Here is an 18,528-nt window from a genome sequence, read left to right as displayed (position 1 = left end):
GGATTAGCTAACACAACGTGCCATTAGAACACAGGAGTGATGGTTGCTGATAATGGGCCTATGTAGATATTCCATAAAATAAAAAAAATCTGCCGTTTCCAGCTACAATAATCATTTACAACATTAACAATGTCTACACTGTATTTCTGATCAATTTGATGTTATTTTAATGGACATTTTTTTTTTGCTTTTCTGTCAAAATCAAGGAAATTTCTAAGTGACCCCAAACTTTATATTTATAATTGATTTTAAAATGTATATCCCACATCTGCACAAAATTGAAAGCTCTCTCTCACAACCTCTGCTCGCAGACACACATTCAATTGTTTCCATACACAGCTGGCGAGTCTGTTGCTAGGTAACTAGATAACGTTAGCTAATTGTTTGCTAGCTGGTTAAAACTAACATAAGCATTGCATGCTAGATGAAAAATGTTTTAATTCAAATGAAAACTTCACAAACACTCAGAGAACATTGAACTATTAGTTTGAGGTCAATGGTAACTTGCTTACCTTGAAATAAAGCTTACATTTTTGTTAATTAGGAGTATTGTTATTGTGTCTTCATAGCTAAAGTTTGCTTGCTGTTCTCAACTGCCTGAAATATCTAGCCCGATCTTACAGAAGACACTACTTACAGTCCGTCCAGGATTTAGTGATTCTGCGTTCACAATTTCTCACTATTACCGCATAAAACAGTCAAATCATTGCAATGTTACCGCATCTAACTGTCCGTTCAACGCAATTCAAAAAGAGGGCTCACAATTTTAACCAATCACCACACTTTTACTGCATAAAATGGTTCAATCAAGCAACACGTCAACAAACGTTTTCCCTTGTCATCGCATTTTCATGACATATTGCACAAAATCATTGCAAATTTCAATGCAAAATGTCATTATTGCCGAAGCAGAATCAAGCATTTTGGCATGAAACTATGCAAAAAATAAACTGTGAAATCCTGTCATAACAAGGCAAGTGGGGACCTCTTGTGGAGGACACACAATGAACAAAACCCTTTTCTACAGACTTGAATAGGATAATAACAATATAATTGGTTACTCTTCTATATTCTACTGCACATAACCAATTATAGTCTACTACAAGCGACAACAGTAAATAGATTAATTAGTGACATCAAATTGGATAAAATGCCATAAATAAAATGTGATCTTACTCCTCTTTTTGAGTTAAGTTTCCCTCTTTGAATCCAAAAGGGATAATCATAGATTGGTCACTTTTCATGGATATATAACTGGGGGCTGGTGACACTGGTCTCTGCAGATGGACCCTGCAAGCAACAAAAGACCGTACCACAATTCAATTGAACATACAATAAACATGTACAGCACACGATACACGTATGTGTCATACAGCTATACTACTCCGCATAGGCTGTACTGGTTTACCTTTCATCCATGATTTGGTCTCCATAATCACTTGGGTCTCTGCTTGAATTCACTGACTGGTCACTCTGGTCACTCATAGACATATGACTAGCTGTACGTAGCTGGAGATGCTTCAAATTGTTTCTGTGAACATAAAACCAATTAACTGTGAGGTAATCAAGAAAAAACAAATCAGACAAGCAACAAATAATAATTAGAAGCACCTTAGTTCTCCGTCAGTCTCCAGTGTTCTAGTGGACTCACAGCTGGGTGTAGAAAAGTCTGTTTTATGCACATGGACACTGGGAACAGAGAAGATTTTTATTGCAGCTTTAGCGTTTGAGAACCTTCTGATAGTGAACCAGGGCTTGGAATGGTTCAGGGAACAGAACCGAAAACCGTAAAGGAACAAAAAACATTTTTGAGGAACGTGAACAAAACCTGGAACGAAAGTGACTTCTACTGTTCCGGAACAGAACTATTATTTTATGGGAACCTATTAATAACGTTCTTTAAAATTTTGGGGGAAAATGGCATCAAAGCGCCTATGAAAAGGACTTACTATGTCACACAGAAAACTCTCCTTCCAGTCTCTGCCTGCCAGCTAGTTTTCTAGGCTAGTTAAGGATACTATAGTTATCACATTTCACATTGGATTTAACTTCTCTAGGGCCAGTGGGACGATTTCGTCCCACCTACGTAACAGCCAGTGGAATCCCGTGGCGCGTTATTCAAATACCTTAGAAATGCTATTACTTCAATTTCTCAAACATTTGACTATTTTGCACCATTTTAAAAGACAAGACTCTCGTTAATCTAACCACACTGTCCGATTTCAAAAAGGCTTTACAACGAAAGCAAAACATTAGATTATGTCAGCAGAGTACCCAGCCAGAAATAATCAGACACCCATTTTTCAAGCTAGCATATAATGTCACATAACCCAAACCACAGCTAAATGCAGCACTAACCTTTGATGATCTTCATCAGATGACAATCTTAGGACATTATGTTATACAATACGTGCATGTTTTGTTCAATCAAGTTCATATTTATATCAAAAACCAGCTTTTTACATTAGCATGTGATGTTCAGAACTAGCAAACTTCCGGTGAATTTACTAAATTACTCACGATAAACGTTCACAAAAAATATAACAATTATTTTAAGAATTATAGATACAGAACTCCTCTATGCACTCGCTATGTCCGATTTTAAAATAGCTTTTCGGTGAAAGCACATTTTGCAATATTCTAAGTAGATAGCCCGGCATCACAGGGCTAGCTATTTAGACACCCACCAAGTTTAGCCCTCATCAAAGTCAGATTTACTATAAGAAAAATGTTATTACCTTTGCTGTTCTTCGTCAGAATGCACTCCCAGGACTTCTACTTCAATAACAAATGTTGGTTTGGTTCAAAATAATCCATAGTTATGTTCAAATATCCTGTTTTGTTCGTGCGTTCAAGACACTATCCGAATTGTAAAGAAGGGTGATGCGCACAAAAAAATTCTAAATATTCCATTACCGTACTTCGAAGCATGTCAACCGCTGTTTAAAATCAATTTTTATGCCATTTTTCTCGTAAAAAAAGCGATAATATTCCGACCGGGAAAGCGTGTTTACGTTCAAAGAGAGAGAAAATAAAAACATGGGATCCCCTTGTGCACGAGCCTCAGTCTGATGGTCCTCTGATAGACCACTTACCAAAGGCGCTAAAGTTTTTCAGCCAGCGGCTGGAATTACATCATTCAGCTTTTTCCCAGGTTCTGAGAGCCTATGGGAGCCGTAGGAAGTGTCACGTTACATCAAAGATCCTAAATTTTCAATGAACAGAGCCAAGAAGCCCAAGGAATGGTCAGAGAGGGTACTTCCTGTACAGAATCTTCTCAGGTTTTTGCCTGCCATATGAGTTCTGTTATACTCACAGACACCATTCAAACAGTTTTAGAAACTGTAGGGAGTTTTCTATCCAAAGCCAATAATTATATGCATATTCTAGTTTCTGGGCAGTAGTAATAACCAGATTAAATCGGGTACGTTTTTTATCCGGCCGTGTAAATACTGCCCCCTAGCCCTAACAGGTTAACAAAAAGGTCAAACTTATTTTGAATTCTGGTGCCGCTGCACACACAAGCTTGTTTGCTAGCTCTGGTCCAGGGCGTTGAGCTAGCCTCAGCGTTCAGCCAACTCTTGGACATTCAAAGTTCCTCCACATTAGCCGCTCCTCCGTAGCTAGGTACAGTGCCTTTAAAAATAATTCACACCCTTTTACTTTTTATGGATTGTGTTGTTACAGCCTGAATTTAAAATGTCAAAGTCGAATTTGTTTTGTATTAAAAATGAAAAGCTGAAAGGTCTTGAGTCAATAAGTATTCAACCCCTTTGTTATGGCAAGCCTAAATAAGTTCAGGAGTACATATTTCAAATAAAATAAAATAAAATTGTATTAGTAACATGCGCCGAATACAACAGTGAAATGACATACTTACGAGCCCCTAACCAACAGTGCAGTTTCAAAAAATACAGATAAGAATAATAGCAGCAGTAAAAAAATAACAATATATACAGGGGGGTGCAAAGACAGAGTCAATGTGTGGGGGCACTGGTTATTTGAGGTAGCATGTACATGTAGGTAGAGTTAATTAAAGTGACTATGCATTGATGACAAAAAAGAGTGGCAGTGGTGTGGAGAGTGGAGGGGGGGGCAATTGAAATTGTCTGGGTAGCCATTTGACTAGATGTTCAGGAGTCTTATGCCTTTGGAGTAGAAGCTGTTTAGAAGCCTCTTGGACCTAGACTTGGCGCTCCGGTACCGCTTGCCATGTGGTAGCAAAGAGAACAGTCTATGACTAGGGTGGCTGGAGTCTGACAATTTTTAGGGCCTTCCTCTGACACTGCCTGGTATAGAGGTCCTGGATGGCAAGAAGCTTAGCCCCAGTGATGTACTGGGCCGTACGCACTACCCTCTGTAGTGTCATGCGGTCAGAGGCCGAGCAGTTGCCATACCAGGCAGTGATGCAACCAGTCAGGATGCGCTCGATGGTGCAGCTGTAGAACCTGTTGAGGATCTGAGGACCCATGCCAAATCTTTTCAGTGTTCTGAGGGGGTATAGGTTTTGTCGTGCCCACTTCACGACTGTCTTGGTGTGCTTGGACCATGTTAGTTTGCTGGTGATGTGGACACCAAGGAACTTGAAGCCCTCAACCTGCTCCACTGCAGCCCCGTCGATGAGAATGGGGGCGTGCTCGGTCCTCTTTTTCCTGTAGTCTACAATCATCTCCTTTGTCTTGATCACGTTGAGGGAGAGGTTGTTGTCCTGGCACCACACGGCCAGGTCTCCGACCTCCTCCCTATAGGCTGTCTCGTTGTTGTCATTTTTGATCAGGCCTACCACTGTTGTGTCATCGGCAAATTGAATAATGGTGTTGGAGTCGTGCCTGGCCGTGCAGTCATGAGTGAACAGGGAGTACAGGAGGGGACTGAGCACGCACCCCTGAGGGGCCCCTGTGTTGAGGATCAGCATGGCGGATGTATTGTTACCTACCCTTACCACCTGGGGGCGGCCCGGGAAGTCCAGGATCCAGTTGCAGAGGGAGATGTTTAGTCCCAGGGTCCTTAGCTTATTGATGAGCTTTGAGGGCACTATGGTGTTGAACGCTGAGCTGTAGTCAATGAATGGCATTCTCACAAAGGTGTTCCTTGTGTCCAGGTGGGAAAGGGCAGTGTGGAGTGCAATAGAGACTGCATCATCTGTGGATCTGTTGGGGCGGTATGCAAATTGGAGTGGGTCTAGGGTTTCTGGGAAGATGGTGTTGATGTGAGCCATGATCAGCCTTTCAAAGCACTTCATGGCTACAGACGTGTGTGCTACAGGTCGGTAGTCATTTAGGCAGGTTAACTTAGTATTCTTGGGCACAGGCACTATGGTGGTCTGCTTAAAACATGTTGCTATTACAGACTTGGACAGGGAGAGGTTGAAAATGTCAGTGAAGACACTTGCTAGTTGGTCAGCGCATGCTCGCAGTACACGTCCTGGTAATCCATTTGGCCCTGCGACCTTGTGAATTTCGACCTGTCTAAAGGTCTTACTCACATCGGCTGCGGCGAGCGTGATCACACAGTCTTCCGGTACAGCTAGTGCTCTCATGCATGTTTCAGTGTTATTTGCATCGAAGCGAGCATAGAAGTAGTTTAGCTAGTCTGGTAGGCTCGTGTCACTGGGCAGCTCTCGGCTGTGCTTCCCTTTGTAGTCTGTAATGGTTTGCAGGCCCTGCCACATCCAACGAGCATCAGAGCCGGTGTAGTACGACTCGATCTTAGTCCTGTATTGACGCTTTGCCTGTTTGATGGTTCGTCGGAGGGATTTCTTATAAGCTTCCGGGTTAGAGTCCTGCTCCTTGAAAGCTGCAGCTCTAGCCTTTAGCTCAGTGGAGATGCTGCCTGTAATCCATGGCTTCTGGTTGGGGTATGTACATTTTTTACATATACATTTTAGTCATTCAGCAGACGCTCTTATCCAGAGCGACTTACAGTAGAGTGCATACATTTTTATTACATTTTTACATACTGTACGTACGGTCACTGTGGGGACGACATCATCGATGCACTTATTGATGAAGCCAATGACAGATGTGGTGTACTCCTCAATGCGATTGGAGGAATCCCGGAACATATTCCAGTCTGTGCTAGCAAAACAGTCCTGTAGCTTAGCATCTGCTTCATCTGACCACTTTTTTTATTGATCTAGTCACTGGTGCATCCTGCTTTAATTTTTGCTGTAAGCAGGAATCAGGAGGATGGAATTATAGTCAGATTTGCCAAATGCAGGGCGAGGGAGAGCTTTGTATGCATCTCTGTGTGTGGAGTAAAGGTGGTCCAGAGTTCTTTTCCCTCTGGTTGCACATTTAACATTGTCGTGTGTCACATCCTGACCATAGAAGCTTTTATTTTCTATGGTAGAGTAGGTCAGGGCGTGACGGGGTTTTGTCTAGTTAACATTTTCTATGTTGTTATGTTCTAGTTTCTGTTTTTTTGGGGGGGGGATCTCCAATTAGAGGCAGCTGGTCATCGTTGTCTCTAATTGGGGATCATATTTAAGTAGTTGTTTTTCCCACCTGGGTTTGTGGGAGATTATTTTGAGTTAGTGTATGCTGCACCTCTTCGTCATGGTTTGTTGTTTTTGTTTATTAGTTCATTGTATGTCTTGCATAATTTCACAGTTAAATAAAAATGTGGAACGATACACACGCTACGCTTTGGTCTCATTCATACGACGACCGTTACAGAATCTCCCACCACCAACGGACCAAGCAGCGTGGTCAGGAGGACTGGACCTGGGAGGAAATCCTGGATGGAGCAGGACCCTGGACAAGGCCCGGGGAGTATCGCCGTCCGAAGGAGGAGTTGGAGGCAGCGAGAGCGGAACGGCGACGATACGAGGAATGATACCAACCACGAGGCAAGCACGAGAGGCAGCCCCCAACATTTTCTTGGGGGGGCAAACGGGGAGATGGGCAGAGTCAGGGTTGAGACCTGAGTCAACTCCCCGTGCCTACCGTGGGGAGCGTGTGACCAGTCAGGCACCGTGTTATGCGGTGATGCGTACTGTATCTCCAGTGCGCATTCATAGCCCGGTGCTCACTGTGCCTGCGCCCCACATTTGCCGGGCTAAAGTGAGCATTCGGCCAGGACGGGTTGTGCCGGCTCAGCGCTCCTGGTCTCCGGTGCGTCTCCTTGGTCCAGGATATCCTGCACCAGCTTTACGCACTGTGTCGCCAGTGCGCCTTCACAGCCCAGTTCGTCCTGTGCCAGCGCCCGGCACATGCCGGGCTAAAGTAAGCATTCAGCCAGGACGGGTTGTGCCAGCTCTACGCTCCAGACCTCCAGTGCGCCTTCACGGTCCAGTATATCTTGCACCGGTTCTACGCACCCGGTCTCCAGTGCGCCTCCACAGCCCAGTACATCCTGTGCCTGCTCCCCGCACTCTCCCTGAAGTGCGTGTTCCCAGTCAGGTATGTCCTGTGCCTCCTCGCACTGTCCCTGAGGTGCAGGTCACTAGTCCGGTGCCACCTGTACCGGTCCCATGCATCAGGCCTCCAGGGCGCCTCCCCAGTCTAGTACGTCCTGTGCCTGCTCCTCACACTCGCCCTGAAGTGCGTGTCACCAGTCTGGTGCCACCTGTCACTGGCTCCACGTACTAGGCCTCCAGTGCGCCTGTCCAGTCCGGCGACAGTTCCCAGTCCGGAACCTCCAACGACGGACCACAGCCCGGAGCCTCCTGAGACGGTCCATAGCCCGAGGCCTCCTGAGACGGTCCATAGCCCGAGGCCTCCTGAGACGGTCCATAGCCCGAGGCCTCCTGAGACGGTCCATAGCCCGAGGCCTCCTGAGACGGTCCATAGCCCGAGGCCTCCTGAGACGGTCCATAGCCCGAGGCCTCCTGAGACGGTCCATAGCCCGAGGCCTCCTGAGACGGCCCACAGCCCGGAGCCTCCTGAGACGGCCCACAGTCCGGAACCGCCTGAGAAGGCCCACAGTCCGGAACCTCCTGAGAAGGCCCACAGTCCGGAACCTCCTGAGAAGGCCCACAGTCCGGAACCTCCTGAGAAGGCCCACAGTCCAGAACCTCCTGAGAAGGCTCACAGTCCAGAACCTCCAGCAACGGTTGGCGGCCCAGAGCTTCCACCGATGAGGGCGGATTCGCAGGATGAGAGGGTTCGTCGTCCTGCACCAGAGCCGCTTCCTATGCTGGATTCGCAGGATGAGAGGGTTCGTCGTCCTGCACCAGAGCCGCCTCCTATGCTGGCGGATAAGCAGGATGAGAGGGTTCTTCGTCCCGCACCAGAACCGCCTCCGATACAGGAGGATCCGCAGGATGAGAAGGTTCTTCGTCCTGCACCAGAACCGCCACCGACATTAGACACCCACCCTAACCCTCCCTTTTTTTTTGTATTGTTTCAGGTTTTGCGTTCGGAGTCTGTCACGTCCTGACCATAGAAGCTTTTATTTTCTATGGTAGAGTAGGTCAGGGCGTGACGGAGGTTTTGTCTAGTTTAAATTTTCTATGTTGTTATGTTCTAGTTTCTGTTTTTCTATGTTGAGTTTATTTGGGATGATCTCCAATTAGAGGCAGCTGGTCATCATTGCCTCTAATTGGGGATCATATTTAAGTAGTTGTTTTTCCCACCTGGGTTTGTGGGAGATTATTTTGAGTTAGTGTATGTTGCACCTCTTTGTCACGGTTTGTTGTTTTTGTTTATTAGTTTATTGTATGTCTTGCATAGTTTCACAGTTGAATAAAAATGTGGAACGATACACATGCTGCGCTTTGGTCTCATTCATACGATGACCGTGACATCGTGTCTTTGGCTATGGCAGATTAAGTGATATGACATGCTATTCTATAAAATAATTTCTCTGTAATTAATATTACCTGATTAAGCTAATCAGGTAGATAATTAACTAGAAAGTCGGGGCAGCACGAAATAATGTTTATAGAGCTGTTATCTTCCGAATAAACTCTTAAGTTTGCAGACGACACAACAGTGGTAGGCCTGATCGCCGACAATGACGAGACAGCCTATAGGGAGGAGGTCAGAGACCTGGCCGGGTGGTTCCAGAATAACAACCTATCCCTCAACGTAACCAAGACTAAGGAGATGATTGTGGACTACAGGAAAAGGAGCACTGAGCACGCCCCCATTCTCATCAACGGGGCTGTAGTGGAGCAGGTTGAGAGCTTCAAGTTCCTTGGTGTCCACATCAACAACAAACTAGAATGGTCCAAACACAGCAAGACAGTCGTGAAGAGGGCACGACAAAGCCTATTCCCCCTCAGGAAACTAAAAAGATTTGGCATGGGTCCTGAGATCCTCAAAAGGTTCTACAGCTGCAACATCGAGAGCATCCTGACCGGTTGCATCACTGCCTGGTACGGTAATTGCTCGGCCTCCAACCGCAAGGCACTTCAGAGGGTAGAGCGTATGGCCCAGTACATCACTGGGGCAAAGCTGCCTGCCATCCAGGACCTCTACACCAGGCAGTGTCAGAGGAAGGCCCTAAAAATTGTCAAAGACCCCATCCACCCCAGTCATAGACTGTTCTCCCTACTACCGCATGGCAAGCGGTACCGGAGTGCCAAGTCTAGGACAAAAAAGGCTTCTCAACAGTTTCTACCCCCAAGCCATAAGACTCCTGAACAGGTAACCAAATGGTTACCCGGACTATTTGCATCGTGTGTGTCGCCCCCCCCCCCCCCCCAACCCCTCTTTTACGCTGCTGCTACTCTGTTTATCACATATGCATAGTCACTTTAACTATACATTCATGTACATACTAACTCAATTGGCCCGACCAACCAGTGCTCCCACACATTGGCTAACCGGGCTATCTGCATTGTGTCCCACCACCCGCCAACCCCTCTTTTTACGCTACTGCTACTCTCTGTTCATCATATATGCATAGTCACTTTAACCATACCTACATGCACCTCAATAAGCCTGACTAACCGGTGTCTGTATATAGCCTTGCTACTGTTATTTTCAAATGTCTTTTTACTGTTGTTTTATTTCTTTACTTACACACCCCCCCCCCACCCCCCCACACACACACCTTTTTTACGCACTATTGGTTAGAGCCTGTAAGTAAGCATTTCACTGTAAGGTCTACACCTGTTGTATTCGGCGCACGTGACAAATAAACGTTGATTTGATAATTACTATAACACACAGTTATCCTGATAATTACTATAACACACAGTTATCCTGATAATTACTATAACAGACAGTTATCCTGATAATTACTATAACAGACAGTTATCCTGATTACTACAGCGGTTCCTCAATTAAAAGTTTTGAGATTATGCCGCGGGTTTTAGAGGTAATTTGTGGTTTAGTACGTTACACGGAACCCAAACCGGATGCGCGCGTTCGCCATCGTGCATAAATGTATTTTGTCCCCCCACACCAAACGTGATCACGACACGCAGGTTAAAATATCAAAACAAACTCTGAACCAATTATATTCATTTGGGGACAGGTCGAAAAGCATTAAACATTTATTGCAATTTAGCTAGCTAGCTTGCACTTGCTAGCTAATTTGTCCTATTTAGCTACTTGCTGTTGCTAACTAATTTGTCCTGGGATATAAACATTGAGTTGTTATTTTACCTGAAATGCACAAGGTCCTCTACTCCGACAATTAATCCACACATAAAACGGCCAACTGAATCTTTTCAAGTCATCTCTCCTCCTTCCAGGCTTTTTCTTCTCTTGACTTTATATCGCGAGCGAGCAGTGTGGATGCAATAATTAAATAATATAGATTTCTAAATATATTTTGCAAGCTCGCTGTGTAGTCAGGGTATACCCTGCGTCACTAATTCACTGCTCCAGACCAGCACAAGGGGGAGTTAGAGCACTGATTCTGCTTTTGGGTCACAAGGCCTATTGTGTCTCTACCTGAATGAATGCTGTCAATGAATGGGCGATATAAACCAAATAGAAACTGATAATTGAATTTCAATTAACTGAATGATGAGGATGAAGAAGGTGATTGAATTTCGAACAATAGTGTAAGAATTGCTATTCCTCTGTCCTGCACGCACACCCGAATACACTTGTTTTTTGGTTCTACTTGGTCAGAAGAAGCTTTAACTGGACTGTAGCATATTACTTACTAAAACTGTTTTTAAACTAAGGTTTAACAAGAGAAATGATAATGTTCAATTATATGACATGATATTCTTAAGATGTGTTGACTGAATATAAGCATCAAGTGATGTCTGCTAAATAATCAAGCTGAGTGACTCAGTCATATAGCCTCGGCACATACATAAAGCTGAGTGACTCAGTCATATAGCCTCGGCACCTACATAAAGCTGAGTGACTCAGTCATATTGGCTCGGCACCTACATAAAGCTGAGTGACTCAGTCATATTGGCTCGACACCTACATAAAGCTGAGTGACTCAGTCATATTGGCTCGGCACCTACATAAAGCTGAGTGACTCAGTCATATTGGCTCGACACCTACATAAAGCTGAGTGACTCAGTCATATATGCTCGACACCTACATAAAGCTGAGTGACTCAGTCATATAGGCTCGACACCTACATAAAGCTGAGTGACTCAGTCATATAGGCTCGACACCTACATAAAGCTGAGTGACTCAGTCATGGCTTTGGATCAAAATAAATAAGTACCAACATTCTTTCTGATAGTCTTTAATAAATACATGTTTTGACTGTCCACCTCATAACCTCAAACTGCACCATTTTGTTTTTCTCCGTCGCCCACACGCACTTTAAACATTTGGATAATAAAGCACTTAAAGCGTATTGAAGATAGAAGCCGCCTCTTAATGAGTTCTGAGAGCCGATCTGTAATACAACAATTATTATTATTATTATTATTATTATTAACCCTGCATTTTAATTATATAAAAGCCCCTTAGATATTCTCACAGACCAGATTTGCCCTAACAAAAAAATGACATAAAAAGCGCACATTTGTAAATCCCAAACTCTAAAAATAATTGGAAAGGTAGATACAAAAAGGTACAGTAGTAATCAAGTGACACGGCCAAACTTTAATGGACTGAAAATAGAAGTGATTGTAAAAAGTCACGACTCTACAATTGATCGCTAGTTTTGGTCTCAAATAATCACGGTCTGTGAAGAGTGTTTATCTAAAATAAGTGATGTATGTTAAAAAAAACACCAGGAATATATAGACCTAGACCTAGGATCACTTAAAAAACAAGAGTCAGGGTTAGTGCTTTGTGTATATTATTGGTTAACCTGACCTGGATGCCATGTATTATAGTCTCTAAAAGGAAAAATATTACCACCGTTTCTCGCGCATGTCATTTTCCTTTCATAATGCATCCTTATTTACAAAGCAATTATTATTATTATTAACCCTGCATTATAATTATATAAAAGCCCCTTAGATATTCTCACAGACCAGATTTTCCCTAACAAAAAATGCCGCTTAGATATTCATTTCGAATCCACCATTCCTCTAAATGTAATTATTGGCGAAGAGTCAGGCGGAGAATGACGCGTTGAAGAGGGCAAGGAACGAGATGGAGTCACAATGCAGCAGAAGGAGCACCCCCCATCCACATCGAAGGGACAGTAGTGGAGAAGGTGGAAAGTTTTAAGTTCCTCGGCGTACACATCACGGACAAACTGAGATGGTCCACCCACACAGACAGCGTGGTGAAGAAGGCAAAACAGCGCCTCTTCAACCTCAGGAGGCTGAAGAAATTTGGCTTGTCATCGAAAACACTCACAAACTTTTACAGATGCACAATCGAGAGCATCCTGTCGGGTTGTATCACCGCCTGGTACGTCAATTGCATCGCCCTCAACCGCAAGGCTCTCCAGAGTGTAGTGCGGTCTGCACAACGCATCACCGGGGGCAAACTACCTGCCCTCCAGGACACCTACACCACCCGATGTCACAGGAAGGCCAAAAAGATCATCAAGGACAACAACCACCCGAGCCACTGCCTGTTCACTCTGCTATCATCCAGAAGGCGAGGTCAGTACAGGTGCATCAAAGCTGGGACCGAGAGACTGAAAAACAGCTTCTATCTCAAGGTCAGACTGTTAAACAGCCATCACTAACATAGAGAGGCTGCTGCCAACATACAGACTCAAATCTCTGGCCACTTTAATAAAGGTATCACTAGTCACTTTAAATAACGCCACTTCAATGATGTTTACATATCCTACATTACTCATCTCATATACTGTATTCTACACCATCTACTGCATCTTGCCTATGACGCACGGCCATCGCTCATCCATATATTTATATGTACATATTATTATTCGTCCCTTACATTTGTGTGTATTAGGTAGTTGTTGTGAATTTGTTCGATTACTTGTTAGATATTACTGCATTGTCGGAACTAGAAGCACAAGCATTTTGCTACACTTACATTAACATCTGCTAACCATGTGTATGTGACCAATAAAATGTGATTTGATTTGGATCCATGCCAGGCACACCTGTGAGCTCTGGAACTCCCCCTCCTGTTTGTGGACTCTGCAAACAACGTGTCCTTGACGAAAATACCTGTCCATTTGTGGAAGAATCACCCTGATTAACTCTTTAGTCATATCAGTTTACCTATTAGCTTTTGGTTTTGCCTACATCGTGCAACCTGTTTAAATTATATGAGAAAAAAAAGATTGCATTTTATTTGGAATGGCAAGCAAGACAACATTAAAAGGGTGTATTGTCTCACCCCATGTTCAAGAATGGGCTTTTTCCCTTTATTCAGATTACAACCGCTCACTTTCGGTTATTTGAAAACGAAATAATCTCCAAAATATAGCTATTTTTTAAACAAGGACTTGAAAATGAGATTGTGAACTCTGCAAACAACGTTTCCACTCCGAGAATGAGAATAAATTACTGTAATTAACACATTCAATCAATACATTTGAATACAAAAGAAGCCATCCACCCATGATGGACTATTAGCAGGACAATAGACTCTTCATAGCCCGGCTACTTGCAATGTGTTCGATGCTTAAGTACTCTAAAACCAGATTTGCCCCAACAAAAAAATGCATCAACCCCTACAAATATATGAATGTATTATTAACCCTGCATTATAATTGTATAAAAGCCCCTTAGATATTAATTTAGAATCCTCAATGTCACGTCCTGACCCTAGTAAGATGTAATTTCTATAGTAGAGTAGGTCAGGGCGTGTTTTGTTCTATGTTTTCTATATCTATGTTTAGTTCTAGTTTTCTATTTCTATGTTGTTGTTTTTGAGTTGATCTCCAATTGGAGGCAGCTGGTCCTCGTTGTCTCTAATTGGAGATCATATTTAAGTAGGGTTTTTTCTTCCTGGGTTTTGTGGGTTATTATATTTTGAGTAGTGTTTGTTTCTCTCTGCGTCACGGTTTGTTTTGTCATATTCAGTTATTTATGTATTGCAAAGTTTCACGGATTAAATAAAAACGTGGAACAACAACCACGCTGCACTTTGGTCCGCTCCTTTCGACAACCGTGACAGAATAACCCACCATCAAAGGACCAAGCAGCGTGCCCAGGAGCAACAGAAATGGACCTGGGAGGAAATTCTGGACGGGGAAGGACCCTGGAGTCAGGCTGGCGAGTATCGCCGACCGAAGGAGGAAATTGAGGTAGCGAAGGCAGAGTGGCGTTATTATGAGGCGCTGTACAAACCACTAGGCAAGTGCGAGAGACAGCCCCCCGGGGGGGGGGGCACACGGGGAGATTGGCAGAGTCAAGTTGGAGACCTGAGCCAACTCCCCGTGCTTACTGTGGGGGGCCAATTTGTAAGTCGCTCTGGATAAGAGCGTCTGCTAAATGACTTAAATGTAAATGGGCGAGTGATCGAGCAAGCACCATGTTATGCTGAGATACGCACTGTGTCGCCAGTGCGCAGCTACAGCCCAGTGCGCTCGGTGCAAGCTCCTCACAGGTGCCGTGCTAGAGTTGGCATTCAACGAGGAAGGAGTATGCCTGCTCAGCGTTCCTGGTCTCCGGTGCGTCTTCTCGGTCCAGGTTATCCTGCGCCAGCTCTACGCACGGTACCCCCAGTTCGCCAACACAAACCTGTGCGACCTGTCACAACGCCTCGCGCTTGTCGGGCTACGGAGATTATCCAGCCAGGACGGGTTGTGCCAGCCATAAGCTCCAGACCTCCAGTGCGCATCCACGGCCCAGTATATCCTATGCCAGCCCCACGCATCAGGCATCCAGTGCGCCTGCCCAGTCCGGGGTGTCCTGTTCCTGCTCCCCGCACTCGCCCTGAGGTGCGTGTTACCAGTCCGGAGCCTCCAGCGACGCTCCCCAGTCCGGAGCCTCCAGCGACGCTCCCCAGTCCGGAGCCTCCAGCGACACTCCCCAGTACAGAACCTTCAGCGACGGCCTGCAGCCCAGAGTCTTCAGCGACGGCCTGCAGCCCAGAGTCTTCAGCGACGGCCTGCAGCCCAGAACCTCCGACGACGATCCACGGTCCGATGATACTAAAGCAGAGGGATCAGCGGGTGGAGCGGGGATCAGCGGGTGGAGCGCCCCAAACCGGAGCCGCCTCCTCTGCTGGAGGTTATGTGGACTGCATTTGAGCCGCCATAGACAATTGTCACCCTCCCTTTTCTTTTGTGGTTTCTTTTGTTGTTTTTAGTTGCATTCGGAGTCTGCACCTTTGGGGGGGGGTACTGTCACGTCCTGACCCTAGTAAGATGTCATTTTCTATAGTAGAGTAGGTCAGGGGGTGTTTTGTGTTTTGTTCTGTTTAGTTCTAGTTTTCTATTTCTATGTTGTTGTTTTTTTGGGTTGATCTCCAATTGGAGGCAGCTGGTCCACGTTGTCTCTAATTGGAGATCATATTTAAGTAGGGGTTTTTCTTCCTGGGTTTTGTGGGTTATTATATTTTGAGTAGTGTTTGTTTCTCTCTGCGTCACGGTTTGTTTTGTCATATTCAGTTATTTATGTATTGCAAAGTTTCACGGATTAAATAAAAATGTGGAACTACAACCACGCTGCACTTTGGTCCACTCCTTTCGACAACCGTGACACTCAATTTTATTAGATATACTACTGTAATTTATTGATCTGCCAGTATTTTCATTTAGAGATTCTGGTAAACTCCTTGATGTTTCCTTTTATGTGTCCAACCAATTATTATTGGATTATTCACCATGGCAAATAACAACATTTATTTCTTAGTTAGGTTGGCTTGTTTGCAGAATTCACAGCCTGCTACGCTTGTGAAAAACAAAATGCCTCCAGCTGTCCATCACTACTGTAAATAATATAAACAGTGGTTAGAGGGTGCAACCGAGAGCGAGAGACAGAGCGAGAGAGACAGAGAGCGAGAGAGAGAAAGGATCGAAACACACACACAGTAACGCGTGTTAATGAGTTCCGAGAGCTGATCTGTTATCCAACGATTAGTTTAATGGCCCGGCTACTGAGGTGTGAAAATCACCCCAACTTAAGTGCACTAAAGTTTTACATAGTATCTGTTCATCAACATCTTTATGCTTTCGTTAATAAAATAACAATAAAAAAGACTTTCAAAATGCAGATGTTTATTTCAACTACTCTACATCTCAGGTACATTTTAGTTGCACTTCCCCCCAGCTCCACGGCCACGAGTAAAGCCACGTTGTACGGCGCCATATTTTCCTAACGGAAACCCTGAGGGTTCCGTTTTTCTTGGAATAGAACACCATAATATGAATCAAATTAATTAAGCTACATTTCTTAAAATCAATCCAATATACTATGTTCTTACAAAAAAGGTTTTAAATTCTCTAGTACAGCCAATATTAAAAACTGTCAAATGCTTCTCAACGATGCAATCTGGTGGTCAAACTGGCACTAACTAGCATTAATGGCAACGATGGCTGACACTTAAATAATGTACCATAGAATTCTGCGATAGCCTGCAAGGTATGACTCAACTTTTAAAGGAAGAACCACTGTACATCAGATGTCATCATTAGAAGTGCAACGCGCTCCAATGGACGGACACACAGACACACACACACCTACCTCATATCAGGGTCCATGGTATCATCAAGATCCTTGTTTGGTGACCCATCCTTCTGTCTTTCTTTAGGGATGGCTCCACCCTCAGCCCCCTGCTGATAACTCATTATAACTCAGAGAGGAGGTCTCACAATCCTGAAGAGGACTGGTCTAGTCCCATATCAATCTGTAAATAAGAGTAAACACCATTATATTAAAACAAGTAGGTCTACTGTTGGCCTGCTGTGCTGGGGATTTAAATTGACATAATGACATTCTGTAAAGCATTTTGTACCGAATGCAATTGCGAAAAACACTAAATGTTGAATGTTTTTTATTTTATTATTATTATAAAAAAATGTAATAAAAAGATTTAACCCAGCAATGTACTATAATTATAGTGAATATGCAGTATAAATTAGGTTATTTAGTTGTCTTTTTCGTGTCAGTCCTCTTTTAGGAAATTGTGTTATGCCTAGGCTGGACACCAAACAGACCCAATCTGGTCTAGCCGACAGTGTAAGGTTCATGTCAAATTGCCATCAAAAGTTAACTTTGCATTTTAGTTAAACCTAACCCTTTTCTTAACTTTAACCTAATTTCCCCAACCTACTACGTTAATTATACTAACCTGTGGAGTAATTTCTCCTAACCTGCTCGGAAAAGTCAGTCCTGGTCAATTCTGACAATCTGTTTCCCTTCTAGCCAAAATGCCTCAACCTGCCCCAACCATAGAGAATGTTAGAGGCCTCTAGCGGCCAAAATGCCGCTTTAGCATGGGCAGCGCCATTGAGTGCTTCCACCATTTTAATGTAGTCAACGCGGTGGGACTTCTAACTTCATTGTCTTATTCTCCCTGGTGACCACGTTGGAGTCATGTCCAGCCGGGTCATCCGGTAGGATCAGCCAGTCCTGAAGAAGAAAATGTCTATCTCTATGTCCCAACGCAAAACCAAAGTGGCTTTTATGAATCCATTTTGTCAATGTTGGCTGGAAGTCATACTCCGTAACCGAAAGCTGTATTGCCTACTACTTACTATAACGGCATAATGTGTACTACTAATCGTACAATATACTATTTAGAAACGTACTGTTTACAAAAAATGTATGCAGTAAGCAACAAATATCAACATACTAGAGTAGACTCACCGTTCATTTGGGTACAGTGCGTCCTTCCTCAACAGTGTGCAGCGAAATATAGTAGAAATTAGTATAACATCCTGCCATTTAAAGCATAGTCGATTTTCACATATAAAACGTTATATTTTCGCATACCTAAAGTGCCTACTATTTAGAATACAAGTATGGGTATTCGGACACACATGTAAAAATATGACGGGACTCAATTAGGCCTATGACCGCCTATCAAAGTTTGGAAGAAATATACTGTATGTATACAACACACATGATTGTCTATTGTTCCTTTCCTGGTAAGCATCTCTTATTTTAGAACAAACAAATTTATATATCTGCTAAATAGCTTAAATCTCAGCGTCAGGTAGCTTTGTAAAGGAGAACACATTTCGTGGTTTTCCTTGTGCGTCCCATGCCATTATGCCAGTGGGCCTAGTGGGGTACAAGATTTTTTACTTGCCATTTATTAGAAA

At 43.9% G+C, this 18,528-nt stretch overlaps 1 protein-coding gene across 4 annotated transcripts in view; it reads right to left on the bottom strand.

Moving 5' to 3' along the window:
* The window catches only part of LOC106610529 (interferon-induced very large GTPase 1), a 145,942-nt gene that overhangs the window by 41,139 nt on the left and 86,275 nt on the right, over window positions 1–18,528 (bottom strand). For 2 of the 4 annotated variants that reach the window (XM_014209915.2, XM_014209914.2), the window contains exons 2-5: window positions 16,946–17,108; window positions 1,612–1,689; window positions 1,409–1,531; window positions 1,177–1,290 (exon numbers count right to left, since the gene is read on the bottom strand). In XM_014209915.2, coding sequence (XP_014065390.1) covers window positions 1,177–1,290; window positions 1,409–1,531; window positions 1,612–1,689; window positions 16,946–17,049 — 419 coding nt within the window. In that variant the 5' untranslated portion in view covers window positions 17,050–17,108. Of the gene's footprint in view, window positions 1–1,176; window positions 1,291–1,408; window positions 1,532–1,611; window positions 1,690–16,945; window positions 17,109–18,070; window positions 18,140–18,528 lie in introns of those variants that run through there. The other 2 variants (XM_014209916.2, XM_014209917.2) reach the window with 2 other exon arrangements.

The sequence above is a fragment of the Salmo salar genome, chromosome ssa04, assembly GCF_905237065.1.
Source record: "Salmo salar chromosome ssa04, Ssal_v3.1, whole genome shotgun sequence".
Lineage (NCBI taxonomy): Eukaryota > Metazoa > Chordata > Actinopteri > Salmoniformes > Salmonidae > Salmo > Salmo salar.
This window is presented reverse-complemented; position numbering and strand designations above follow the sequence as displayed.